Source organism: Falco rusticolus, chromosome 3 (assembly GCF_015220075.1).
Source record: "Falco rusticolus isolate bFalRus1 chromosome 3, bFalRus1.pri, whole genome shotgun sequence".
NCBI lineage: Eukaryota > Metazoa > Chordata > Aves > Falconiformes > Falconidae > Falco > Falco rusticolus.
This window is the reverse complement of record NC_051189.1, coordinates 82163296-82177219: the sequence shown is the minus strand read 5'-3', so window position 1 is coordinate 82177219 and position 13924 is coordinate 82163296. Positions and strand designations below refer to the sequence as shown.

The window sequence follows — 13924 nt, the reverse complement described above, 5'->3', positions numbered from 1 at the left end:
CAGAAAAAGTTGTGCTTTCAAGCTGCTTAGGTGGCAGACTGATGTTTTTGATGCTTATTATGGCCAAAGGATAGGGACTAGACTGCAAAACATATGATAAAATCATGTTGCAGCAATCACTCCTGTGTCATGGGTGTTCATCACCTGATGAGGATTTCCAGCTGGAAGAAGCTGTAAACAGATAGGTGTTCCTGAGAAGTAATAAGGCCAGGTACCATTTTATGTATTACAGAAAAGAAGCAGATTCTTCTAAAATGAAAATTATTATTTAACATAAAATGTGAATTATATATATTATAATTTTCCCATGCTTTTCCCAGTAGAAAAGAAAACATATTTTCATAATGTGTGCTACATGACAAAACAGTCACTATTCTCACAGAGCGTTTCATGTTATGATGGAATGATTCTCATGTTTGAAATTAATTACAAATATAAATCCTTCCAGCTTCAGAACATTAGGACAGCTGCAAGTGACAGATTTTATTTTTAATGTTTTAATTCTCATATAATCTGAATGCTGAATTGTGTGTATTTGATTGGTGTATTTTCCTTGTACAAAGAAGCCATCAGAGGTAGCTTGGAGAAATTTGTGACCTTCTCTGAAGGTGAGCTGACTTTAGAATATTAATTAACAGAGCAAAACCAAACTGTATGGAAGTTAGCAGAATTACAGCAATGCAAAAGAAATATTAGAGGAAGATTGTATAAAAATCCCTGTTCAGGCACCTTTTGTCTACACAACCGTGGTATCAAAACTAATTGCTGTGCCACACCTGGGTGCTTCTGTCAAAGTGAAAAAAATTCTTCACGCTGAATTTTCAGTTTAGATGGATATATTTTATGCCAAAGGGCTAAAATCTCACCCCCACCCCCCCACCCCCCCAGGACTGCTCTAATTAATCAGATTCACTGTATTTACATTTTGTCTATTTAAAGCTTCATTTAAAGCTTCATCTGCACCTATGCATCCTCTGGTAGAGCTCATTCTTCTGCCTCAAAACTGCTTAGAATTAAGTTACCAGGAAAAGTGTGGCCTTTATCTTTGGGGAGAAAGAACAAGATGAGTTTTGTAATTGGAACCAGTTCAAGCAAATCCAATAAAAGGCTGGAAGCAGCCCAGCTACCTCTGTGAAAGGGAGGGAGAGTGTCTTCTGGGGTAGCTAAGAGTTGTAGGTTCATCTGCTTGAGCTGGGGTTTCATCTGCTTTTATGTCATTTTGCCTGCTCATATGTGACTCAGCCCCAAGTAACTGCATTAGTTTTTCAGTGCTTAGGTGGAAGTGAAGATTTTTCTGCTTTCCATGAGAAAGTAACACAGATAATTCTGCAAGAAAAGTAAGGCATCAACTAGACTGAAAGCTTCCTAGTCAATACCTGTTCAGCAGCAGTAGCTGACAGTTACTGTAATTCAACCTTGGTTTAGGTGTGCATGTGCATACATATGTGCCTTGAATGTTTCCAATTTAAAGTCAGTTTTTCTTTTACATCCATGTTTCCCTCAGAGGTGCAGTGTTTTTTCTAACTTAGATTTTTCTGCTCTGCAAATCACATTGGACCAATTCAAATCATCTCTGGGGGCAATGTCAGTACTCTAAAACAGCTGATATCTTGCTCCATGTGTTATTGCTATGCAATACATTGTTGATATCAGTGGCTAGCACACTTCTCAGTGAATTCAGTGTTTTTCAGTGCCATTAGTCAGTCCAAAGGGGCATGCCTGTATGCTTAGGCAGTCTGCTGTCGGTGTTCACTGTAACCTGCAGTGAAGGATCTTTGCATGGGAAGCTCTGAATCTTCATCACAGAAGAAACTTTCTTCCTAATCTTAATCATCAGGAGGTCTTTAATCACTGGAGCTGTGACACACATTATGAGAGGGGAGTACAGCTGATGTGCCATGTGGCTGGGGTGAGATCCCATATTATCATGCTGTGATTTCAGCTTCTGACATCACAGATATCTCAAATAGGCCATCAACTTAAATACGCTTTGAGTTCCCCATTCCTTCTGATTCAACGATTCATGTATTTATTGTCAGCTCCTGCCTTCTGCTGTGGGTTTGATAGGCCTGGAAGGAATCCACATCAGCTGAATAAGTGAGCTGTTATTTTCAGCATATGTTACTAAGCATCATTCTGATTAGGTGCTTAACCTTAGTAAAGTATGGAGAAGTCAGTGAATGTTCAGTTCTGTGTTATCATTTTTCTTGATGCACTCAACAGTTATCTGGGGTGATGAAGAGCTGGGATAGCTTGGTTAAAACTATGAATTATTCAGGATATGTATAAGAGTAAGCTACAAGAATACACTGTGAGAGTATAACTGAAAGGAAAAAGGAAAGTTCAATGACCCCATGGTATGTGAAACAAAAAGATCTTGAGCAAGCACTGATCCAAAAAGGTAGATCGACAATGCAGCAACACTGTCAGTGCGGAAATCCTCTTGTTGGCTGGAGCTAGTTATTGTGGAGCCATCTTACAGGGTCTCTGAATATGCTGTTTGTTCATCCACTAGACAACCTGCTGACAGTATTAGAAATTTGACTCACCTGAATTTTGACAATTTTTAATGGCAGAAAGAACAGTTAGCCAAATGTTACAGATATGTGCCCACTTCCTAAAAGTTTTTCCTATTTTGGACAATTTTAGAGTGTAAGCAGGCATGAAGGAAAGAAGCATATGGAGGTAGTTATTGAACTTATTACTTTTTAACTTTAAGAGTAGTAATATATTCAGCTTTTGGTTCAGAATATGATCACCAGTTATAATTTTTTTCACCTCAGAACTCTCCTACAAAAAGAAATCAATGCTTTGCTTATGGAGCCTATTTCTGTCTTCCTGGTACTCCTATAGACAACATTAAATGCAGCTGACCCAAATGCAGTGAGCAGGGTTTTGACCACAGTCATATGGTCATCTCCATGAGGAGATGCCATTGAAGAGCCAGGCTGCCTTGGTGCTATGACCTGAACATTCACTATAGTTCAGCAGTTCTACAGGTTGAGTTGCTCACAAGGAAATTATCAGCTGACAGTGTTATCCTCTCCTTTCTTGCTAGCCCTGTCAGTACTCTGTAACTGTCACTATTCCCAGTCAAGAGGAACATGATCACCCAGATGAGTTCACAGCTGCAAACCAGTTCTCTCCCCATCCGACAGCCCAGCTGGCTGCAGGATAGTAAACCTGAAAATGTGAAACAGAGAACCCACCTCTCCCTCTCATGATGTCATGTTTTGACCTTCTCTTCCCATACAGAGAAAAAACTAATGCCTGTAGTTACTCATGTGAATATATATCTATTCACAAACAAATGAAGAAGGCAGAAAGACTGCTTACCAGTAACTTATTCTTTAAGGTGTGTTGTTCTGCTACCTACTTTCCTTTCTCCTTCTCTCTGAATATATGTTAGAGTACTGCGCTTGAAAGAAACAATTTGAGGTAATACAGCACATATTGAAGATTATGTCTAAAGCAGATAGCTTTTCCATTGATTTCTTCTCCTGATGAGAGCAATCAGCAAGACCTTGAGCCTCAGCTAACTGCTCAGGTCAGTAAAGGGCAGTATGTTGCTACTACATTGTAAAATTACCTTTGTGGTATTTCCTTAAAAGAATAGTCTGCCTTAGTAGCCTGCTTTGGACATTATTAAATGATAGCAAATAAATTAAATCCTTTGTTCAGAAAAAAAGTACACCTTGATTTACAGCTGTCATGCTGTCCATTTGAGTCTCTTTAAGCTCTCAGTGTAACACCGAGTTTAACTCATATCCAGAGCTGACTATTATAGTGTGCTTCTAATTAGACTGCTTTGGAGTTGATCTGGAAAATGCAGCAGGGGCAGAATTCCTCATTGTTTGCTCTAGAGGGCAGAGGAAAATGAATAGTTATATTTGTAGTCCACAGCTGCAGTGGGTCCAGACTGGGAAGGAAAAGCCTTCACTGGTTAGACTTAGAAACTTTTTCTGTAGTTCAACATTTACAGATAGTAAAAGTATTTCTCCTTTCAGTTCACCTCCTTAAATCAGTAAATGTTTGATCTGATGCTTCAGTGTGAAAGTTTTCCTTAGTCTATAATGTCTGTTTGCTTAGCCAATAAAAAGGAAAAGCAGATTAAATAAAAAATTGAATTTCCAATCAATCCTTTTGTGTTTCATCACATAGAGAAACACTGGGACATATGGTTTCATAATTTGCCAAATGCCTTTGCTTGGAATTGCTTGAGTCTCCAGCTATCTTGAAATGCGTCGTAGTTTTTCTCTTTGCCTTAGACACAAATTGATAGATACTATTGGAACATGTTAAAGAACTAAAACCTTTGCTCTAAATGTCAAGACACTTCATCAGTGGGCAGACAACAGATGATTAAAATGTAATCTTAGATCAGATGTAGCCCCAAAACAGAATAAAATAAAATAAAATAAAGTCTCATACAAATTAGAAGCCTTTCTGGCTGACAAGAGTACAGGAGTGTTTGGATTGTTCTGCTCTGCTGGGAGGCATAATATTACCACTTTCCTCTTGCTTCCCTAAGCATTTGGTTATTAGATATTCTTAAAGTAGTTCTTCTGAGATAATTTTCTTAAAAACATTTTACGTAATAAAAAGGTTTTTAATCTAGACCAGGTACTTTTAGTCTTCACAACAGTAAAAGAAAAATTCTTTCAAAGGTGGTTTGCTTAGTGGGGTTTAACACAGCTCGGAATCCATTCTTATTATTGTTTGTTAGCAGACATTTTTATAACTTATGCTACTAATATATGTGCAGAGAAATTATGATCTAAGAACAAAAATTATTCTTTTGTTTTTGCTTTTTAAAGATTGATGGAAATGGCTATAATAATTCAGGGTTATCCTTTTTCTGGTTTTCTGTTTTTTAATGAAAAGCCTTGTAATTACCTAGTGCAAGCTTTTCTTATGTAATACTAAATGTAACTCAAAACCAGTGTGTTCTTGAGATGTGCAGCTTGATCTTTAGCTCTTAGATAAGAGACCTACTGAAAATACGCAAAGCATATGCTACCAGTTGTTGCTTAGTTTGCAAGAAGATAATTACTTCCCTTTGGTTGTGCCACCCATGAGGTTGGTTCTATTCTTTTGTGTATATCATCCTTTTTGCCAGTATCCTAAAATGGGAGGGAAATGTCTGCTGGTTCTGAAACCCACCCTTAGGCTTCTTCACAGGAGCTGCTACCAGAGGAAAAATTTGAGTGGTTGTGCTGTGTTTTTCCTTTCAAAGCTGTACATCTCCCACATGGCAATGTCAGAGTAGGAGAGTAGTGAGTTGATGTGAGGTGGAGGTGCCTCCTCAACCACCTTTCTCCAATGCCAGCCTACGTTATTCGAAAACACCTTCACAGCATTTCCTCACCCATCTAAAATGGTAGAGACAGGCAGCAGTATCCACAAAGGTGGGATTTTTTTTTTTCTTATCTATCCTAGGTAAACGGCAAGGTCCACCATCCATTTCTGAAAAGACTAGGAGGGTACTGAGGATAGAGCCTGTTGTTTTATATCTCATTTAGCCTGCTCATGTCAGGTGCCAACTGGAGAGGCTGAATGAGGAAGAAAGACACCCCTGCAAAGACATCATCTGTACCCAGCTGCAGGGAGGTGTGACAAGTTCATCAGCCTCATTAACGCAGAAAACTATAATACACAGTGAGCCAGAGAGAATGCAAGAACTTAAGAACTGAAACGTATCTTAGCCAGGGGACAGTAGAAAATTTCTAATTTCAGGGGACATGAACACATGAAGAACAGCGTTCACCAAAGAAAGGAGGAGGACAGAAATACTGGAGGCAGATATAGAATTTCAGTAGCAGACATACCAAGCTTGAAGGCGAAAGAGCAAGAGGGTGATTATGGAAGTGAAATCTGGTTTCCTTTTTGTTATGGGGGAAAAAGACGAAGAGAAAAAAAAAATGAGGACTGGGTCTTCAGGGAAAGCCCTTTGATTGTCTACCTCCCTGCAAAACTAGATCAGTGACATAAAAAATAAAATAAAATAAAATAAAAAATCGCAGCCCAAATGTTTGGAGAGAAATGGGTAAGCCATCATAATTTGGTTTTCTTTCCAAACCATACCTGCTGGCTGGCAAAATCTGCTTAAAGAAAGCTGGGTTTTTTTGTTCTTGCATGTGTGGAATTCTGGATTCAGACTTTTAAGTAACCATCCAAACTTCTGGATCTTTTGATAGATCCGTATACCTCAAACCTCTAGACATTCTGAGTGAATTAAGGTAAGTAGTCCACTGTATTTTTGATCCTCACCTCTCCCCCAGTATACTGCTATGCAAGGTGTCTATCCAGGGAATACAGGTGATGCAAAATCCACTGAACTCCCGATGGGACTCTCCAGGACTTCAGTAGGTATTAGAGGAGAGAATGGTTTCTGTCACTAAGTTTGTCACTGGCAAATTTGCATCAGCAAAATGAAATAATAAATTGCAAAATATTATGCCATGTAAGAGCACTTTACCTTGAATATAAAGGAGATCTATTTGAAATAAGCAACAGGCAAGAAACCAAGGAATTTCATAATACCATATTTTAAAACTATTTTTCAGAAAAGAAATCATTGCATTTCAGAATTTATTAAAGTACATCAGTAAAATGTAATGTCTAATGAGGACATCCACTTTTATGATTATACTGAATTGTATTATAAAATCTATCAGCAATATAAGAGAAGATTGGAAAAAAAGTCTGGCATGCACAGTTTTAGTATATTTTGCAGTCCTTGCTATTCCGTACCCATGAAATCTTCAATTTTTCAAAAGGAAAACAATGTAAAAGAAATCACAGGGGAGGTGAGGTATTGCAGAAGAAATAGTAGTCAAAACAGACTGGTAGCCGGCTATGCTATGACAGACTGTCATTTTAAGCATGTGTCCTAGATAATTATGAAACATGGAGGAAAAGTATCTTAATAAACAGTGATTTCCACCAGTTTTATACCAGGATTTAAGTTTTTACAGTTCAACTCCTGAGGATGAATATAACTATGATGACTACAAGTTATATACTACTTTCAAGATGTTCAATGCTATAGGAAAATTTTACTCTATGATTAAGATTTGTCCTAAAGTTCTGTACTATGTTCCAACAGCTGCAGAGTCCTACATGCTAAATGAGTAGTACACTTAACGATTGCACAGGGATGGCAAAATGCAAATAGGAAATGGACTTCATTAATTATGTCAGTAAGGTGAAAGAAAATAAAATAGACTGGCACATTTGAAGCTTAAATTCTTTCTGTTATTTTAAGCTTCTGTTTTGGAGAGTATTTCTAGCTGGAGGTTGAACCTTATTAAAAAAACCTCAAAGGCATTTTCCTGGAATTTAATGCCATTAAGTATTTGGCTGAATACAAATATTTGGAAGAAATGGGTCTTTAGAGGCCAACAGTATTATGAGGATGTGATTCATTGATCTAGTGAGGTCAATGAACAAGCTCCAGGCAGATGTCTTTCAGCATTAGACCAGTATCTAGACTTCTAAGATTTTTAATATATTATACATGCACATGTCTATGTGTGTGTCTTATTTTTTTGTGTAGATATATATGATCTGGTCTGTGTCTGGATCTGACAGACTTCTAATTTTAGCTTTCTTTTCACATTTCTGGGATTAATTTCACTTTTGACTGGGTCTCTGAATGCAGAGACGTGAGTAATCACTTCTCAGAGGAACAGGCGGTGGAAATCACAGCTTGCTTTTGCTCAGAGTAGGCTTGGGACCTTATAATCCTTAAGGTTAATTGCTGTTACTTCCAGAAGGACAGATCATTCCCTGTCATTTTGGGCACTCTGGAAACAGTAGCACCCACTAGCTAGATGAATTAAGTCATATTAGTCTACTCCAGAGGATGCGGAGTTTTACGGGGTAAAGAGCACAAGTAAACTTTGTTGCTCCAAAGCTCAGGAAACGAGAAGAGGCCAGGACTGCCTCAGATGCTCTCACTGAGCACTCCCAGGTTCCTGTTTCCCATTGCTTCTCCCAGAGAAAGTTCCTGTACAGTTCCTCTCACCCTTTTACCCACTCAGGCCACAACACCACTAAATAGAAAAAGGTCCAGGAAAAAAGCTTACACACGACACCCTTGGACATCTGTGTTGCTTACTTGTTGGCTCACTTCCCAGACTTGTTTTGGACCACCCCAGCTACTGCTATCCCAGAGAAAACCTGGGTGTGACTCAGGGAGAAATTTGCTTTATGCACTGTTAGCAAGAGGCAGTACAGGTGGGGCTGCACCATTTGGCTCTTTTCTGCCCTCCAGAGTGCCCCATCCCATTCCCGGCAAGCTCTGACCTCCCAAACGCCCCAGTCTGTCCTTGCGGCACCTCCCAGGGCACACAGCACGTGGTTGCTTTCATGCCACAAGAATGCCGTTCTCTGGTGTGCAGCGTCAGCGTGTGCTGCATGGCGGAGCTGCAGCCAGCCCCTGCAGGAGCAGTTGGCACTGTCAGACAGCTTCAACGTGCGGCTGGTGTGGCAGTGAGTATGGACTTGGTCTAAAGAGACCAAGGTCTCTGAATTCCCTGGAATGGGGGGAAAGGGAGAACAATCTATGGGGAAGCATTGTCTTTCCCTAGTAAGTGACTTCTCATTGCAAACAGAAACCATGCTCTCTGGACTATGTAGCCTTGTCTCCAACCTTTAGAAAAAAACAATTAGATTATATCAGATTGAAGCACTATCTTGACTTCATACAGTTGAGTCGTCTTTTTTGCAATAACTGAGAAGAGTCTGTGGGGAAATGTCCTTGCAGGACAGTCACGCTGCTTTATGACGGCAGCTGTAGAGATTCCCAGGCTTTGTGCTGAGTAAGCAAGCTTCAGCAACAGCACATTACAGTGTGTTTGCCCAGAGGCAATGCTGACTGCCCACCTAGTGCTTTCAATGTATGGGCTTGTATATTTATGTAGCACTGCTCCGTGTTGTGTACTGGAGATATTTGTCGTGAGTTTGACAAACTCATTTTCTTGCTTTCCTGATTCCATTGGTTCCATTTAATTTGGGAAAGTCTAGTCAGCCTGACACAACCGTAAACTGAATATGTAAGAATCTATGAACGTCATATACAATACTTTTGTTCCATACTAGCTGTATCCTGTCACATACCAGAACCCTTGCACTTGTTGTGGTGATCTAATAATTTACAAATGAGATGCATTTACCCTTCCAGAACTATTTGCAAATTCATCAGAAAACAGGAGAGTCACTTCATTTGCTACATTAAAATCTTTTGTGGGAAGGCCTCCATGTCAACAAATAGCGGTTCACAGCACAATGTTTGGAAACATACGAACTAATTTTTCCTAGACAGGAATCTCCTTTTTCCTTTGAAGCTTTGAATTGTTTCAGTTCACTTCTCCCAAAGAGAAAATGAAACAAACAAAGTCTGACCTGATAATCCTTCCATATCCACAGAATTCCCCGTGGTAGCTTTGAGATTATTACATTTCATGCAAATTAAACCAGTTTTCACAAGTTTCAACAGCAGGTCACATTTTCATCAATTCATAATCAGTAAAGTATACACGTAGGTGTTTGCAGATGTATGTACTGTTTCTCAGGTTTGAATCCATGAGATATGAGCACTAGTTCTTATTTATACATGTATTATTATTATTAATGCAACTTTAAAATATTGTCTCTTGAAAGATTGACATGGATTTTTCAAGAAGCCTAAAAACATTCTGAGTCCATTTCATATGATTTTTGTTGTTACAGTTTGTGATGGTTTTATTTGTAATTCATTATTCTCCACACTTTGAGTGCTTCTAGTAGTGTTTTAAAGTCTGCAGTGAGATCTTGTTGCAATATAGAGGCCTTTTTATATCAGTGGGCCTACAGCAAGAAGCATCATCAGGCCTTCTTGCAAGGCAGGGCTTCCATGTTTAATGGTTGTACAGGACATCTTTGTGGTGGATCAAATTGATGTTGAATATTTACACAGTAAGTAGAACGTTCTTACGTCAGCCAGGATATTTTTGTGAAAATTTCCAAGTGGAAGCAAGGCTCTAGGCTACAAAAAAATCAAACACATAGTTAGAAAATTTTACTTTTTCATGCTATTTCAGGTGGACTGCTTGGATATTGGTTTAAGACCTAGCCTTAGTACAGTGGACAAGTATCCCAAGTTACACTCCGACTAGTGAATGCTTTTTCTTTCCTCCAGACAGTAATTCCTTCCATGAGTATAAGAACAATCTGAAAGGACATTGCACAGTGAGGGAAGAAAGAAAGTACATTACAGATTAAGAGAAATAACGGCTAAGCATGTTATGGATATAAATTGAAGTTTGATAATATAATAGGGGACAGTGGTTCTTTCTTTTTTTTTTTTTTTTTAGCCTGGTATTCCTGAAAAGATTTTATTTCTGCTATGCTTTAGCTAAGTAAATACAAGATTGTTCCATAAAACTGAAAACATTGATGTGTTTTGAGAAAGGATGAAACATAACTGGGCTTCATAGTAAGAAAAAAAAACAACTTTGCATGGAAGTATCTCTGGGTATATGTTTAATATATGATGCCTGCCAAAATTGTCTAACCTCTCTAGAATTTGATAGTATAGAATTTCGTGATTTTTAGCCACATATTTTTGTCGTCTTAGCATTGATACTTGTAATTAAATCTTACATGTCATTCTACCCTATTACCTATTTAGCAAACCTACATATTTTTAGAGAAGAAAAGATGCAGAAAGTTATAAAGGTCTTTTTTTCAGCTTTCTCCAATTTCAGTGTTTAGTGTGTAACAGTATTACATGTTATATTTAAAGAATGTGAGCTCATGAGCAACTAAGAACTGTTTCTGCAAATCTGTAAATTGTAATAATGAAGTTTAAAAGTTTTTGAAGCCTTTGAAGCAAAATCCCCATGTAATGGAAGTTTTACACACGTGGGATGAAGGTATGAGGTTCCAACAGTGAGTTTAGCTCTTTGTGTATTGTCAGTCCAATTTTACCTTTCTTATTATCACAAGTCCTGTCAAACTACTTTATTTTGCTCCCCCCCCCCCCCCCCCCCCCCTTTTCTTTTTTTAAGGACACAAATGCACTAATGCTACGTAACTTCTGAGAGTTCAGGATACCAACAAGTTCTCAAAAGCATTTGGTTGCTATCTTCCAGTGAAGCATGCAGATCTCAGTGTGGGGAAAATGTGATGTGTTACAGACAAATCTCAAGGAGGTCTGTAATACAATCATGAGTGAAAGTTACAGTGAGGAGTGAGTTACAGTATCTGCTCAGTTTCAAATATCCTAGGCAGCTGATGATCATTATTGCCAAAAAAGCTGCCCTGGATACTCTCAGCACAGCAGATAGAGAGAGAAGCAGTATAGGAGGCAACATAAGCTGGGAGCTGGGGTGTCTCTGGAGAAGCGCTGTCTGACAACAGCTTGGACTACTGGGTGGAAATGCCAGCTTTCTTGCCTTTCTAATTCCCCGCAAAAGTTTTGACAGATTTGAGATATTCCTGCAAAATGCTTAGATTCAATTACAACAGCTTTTTTCCATACAATAGTGCTGTCAAGAAATGTTAACCTATTAAATTACTTCTAGGTATTTCCTCACAATAGATTTTTTTAAAATGATTTTGCTTGTTTCTTTGTTTTCCCACTTCAGAATAAAATTTGGGAATGGAAACAAAAATATTGCTTGTTTCTCAGGGGTAACAGCATTCTATAATGGATCCTTACACAACAGGGGCTTTTCTCCACAAATTTGTGCATCAAATTTGCCTTTCCTTTAAGAATTTATTAGCTTCTCATTCTCTCTTAAGGTCATGGACTCTCTTCAGTTTTAGTAATCCCTGTGGGAAATGGGCCACATGTTTGTTGTCATTGATATCCACCATTTCCTTTTTTTTTTTTTCTTTTAAGAAATATTGCCATATGTTGTTTTCTAGATTATTTCCTATGTATTCTCTAATTTCTCCTGAATCACCATCAGTTTCTTTGATCAGTTTTTAATAATTTAAAAAGAAAAAAGAAAAATTACTGTAATATTATCAAAAGCTTTACGTGAGATAGGGCTAAAATATGGTTATCTTGCCATCAAACAGTCTTGTGTAGAATTCTTTTTCTTTTCATTACAGCCTCTGAACACATTCTTAGTCACATTCAGTTACCATCAGATATTCTGCTAACCTGGAGTAATGGCATGTTGGCAAAGCAGAAACAAGAGTTAACGCAACAGATAAAGCAATTACGTCATAAGAATAGAATACACTATGCCCGTATGTGGGGAAGAAAAACTCAGTGATGCTTTTGACAGTAGAATACAGTAAACTGGGCCAGGGCTGCCCAGCACAGCCGTGTGCTATAGACAGCCAGAGCAGAGAGTGTCAACCATGTGTTGTGGCCTGATCCCAGCCAGCAGCTAAGCTGGCTTTCCGTGCACACCCAGCCTGCTTGCTGGTGGGGTGCTGTGAGAAGCAGAAAAGGACTTGGCTTTGTGTAAGCACTGCTCAGCAATAGGAAAAACATCCCTGAATTACCAACACTGTTTCTAGCAGAAATCCAAAATACAGCCCCATACTAGCTACTATGAAGAAAATTAACTTTATCCCAGTCAAAACGAGTACGTCATCCTCATGTAGCTCATAATCCTGGCTGGATGTGAGCTGGGCTGCTCAGATATCAGGGGGCCAATTTCCTGCAAGCGTAATAAAAAGTGTGTTTTTCTAAATTTAATGCTTGAAGATAAATCCAACTTCCATGTTAACATGAGTTCATATATCACAAGAAGGTAATAAATCATTTCTTTTGTTATCTTCAGAGCCAAATTTTGTGTCGTCTTATGACATTGGCAACTTCACCTACTTCTTCTTCCGGGAGAATGCGGTGGAACATGACTGTGGGAAAACAGTCTTCTCTCGTGCTGCTCGAGTGTGCAAAAATGATATTGGTGGCAAGTTCGTGCTGGAGGATACCTGGACTACTTTCATGAAAGCTCGGCTGAACTGCTCTCGCCCTGGAGAAATTCCATTTTATTATAATGAACTACAGAGCACTTTCTTCCTGCCAGAGCTGGACTTGATCTATGGGATTTTTACCACTAACGTGTAAGTAAATTCCATGATACACTTTATTTTCTTGCTATTTGTGAAAGTAAACACTAAAGCTTCTGAGCTGCTCTCTTCTGCATATGCCAAGTAAACACAATAAATTCAAACTACTTTTTTGCCCAATCCACTGTCCTCTTCTGAACAAGTGTCAGTTCCAAATGCTTCCCATGTGAATTGTTGAAGGTGTATGAAAGAAGGAAGGATTCTTAATATTTCCATACAGTGGGGAGCCAGTTGTGTGTAAGACTGTTCAGTCGTCTTTTTCATACATTCTTATAAAGACATTATTTTTTTTATTTTGCACACTGTTGTAATATATAAATACATTACGTATTTATGAAATAAATATTTTATTTGTAATGTGACATGGTAATGAATTTGACATGATGTAATTTGACCATGTCAGGAGGAGCTCATCTCACCCAAAAGAGCACAAGAGGTGCTCTTACGTATTTTAAATTAGTTCTAATGTATACTCATATAAGTTTGAAGGTCAAACCAAGAATTTAATCTAATTTTAACTGAACATGTTATATCAACACAATAAAACTTAAAAAATGTAGTTTAGTCTTAAAAATTAAAATTGATTACATATTAAAATATTGTATCAACATAAAAGCTTCGTTGACTCTGAGCCTGATATTGAGAGTTGCTTAACTCTTAGGAAAAAAGGCATTCATCTTAGAAAAGCCCTTTGTTACCTGAAACATCTTAACTCAAGTTCATATGGTGCTCAGTGAGAACAGCCTATGTGTTATGGCTGTGCAGTCCAGTGTTCAGACCACTGGAACAGTTTCAGATTTTGGTTTCTGATTCTCTCACTTGCTTGCAGTGTCTTTCTGTGTAA

At 38.3% G+C, this 13924-nt stretch overlaps 1 protein-coding gene across 4 annotated transcripts in view; it reads left to right on the top strand.

The window, feature by feature from the left end:
* Positions 1 to 13924, top strand: part of SEMA5A (semaphorin 5A) — a 354071-nt gene that overhangs the window by 200231 nt on the left and 139916 nt on the right. For all 4 annotated transcript variants that reach the window (XM_037380621.1, XM_037380622.1, XM_037380623.1 and 1 more), the window contains exon 9: positions 12789 to 13074. In XM_037380621.1, coding sequence (XP_037236518.1) covers positions 12789 to 13074 — 286 coding nt within the window. The remainder of the gene's footprint in view (positions 1 to 12788; positions 13075 to 13924) is intronic.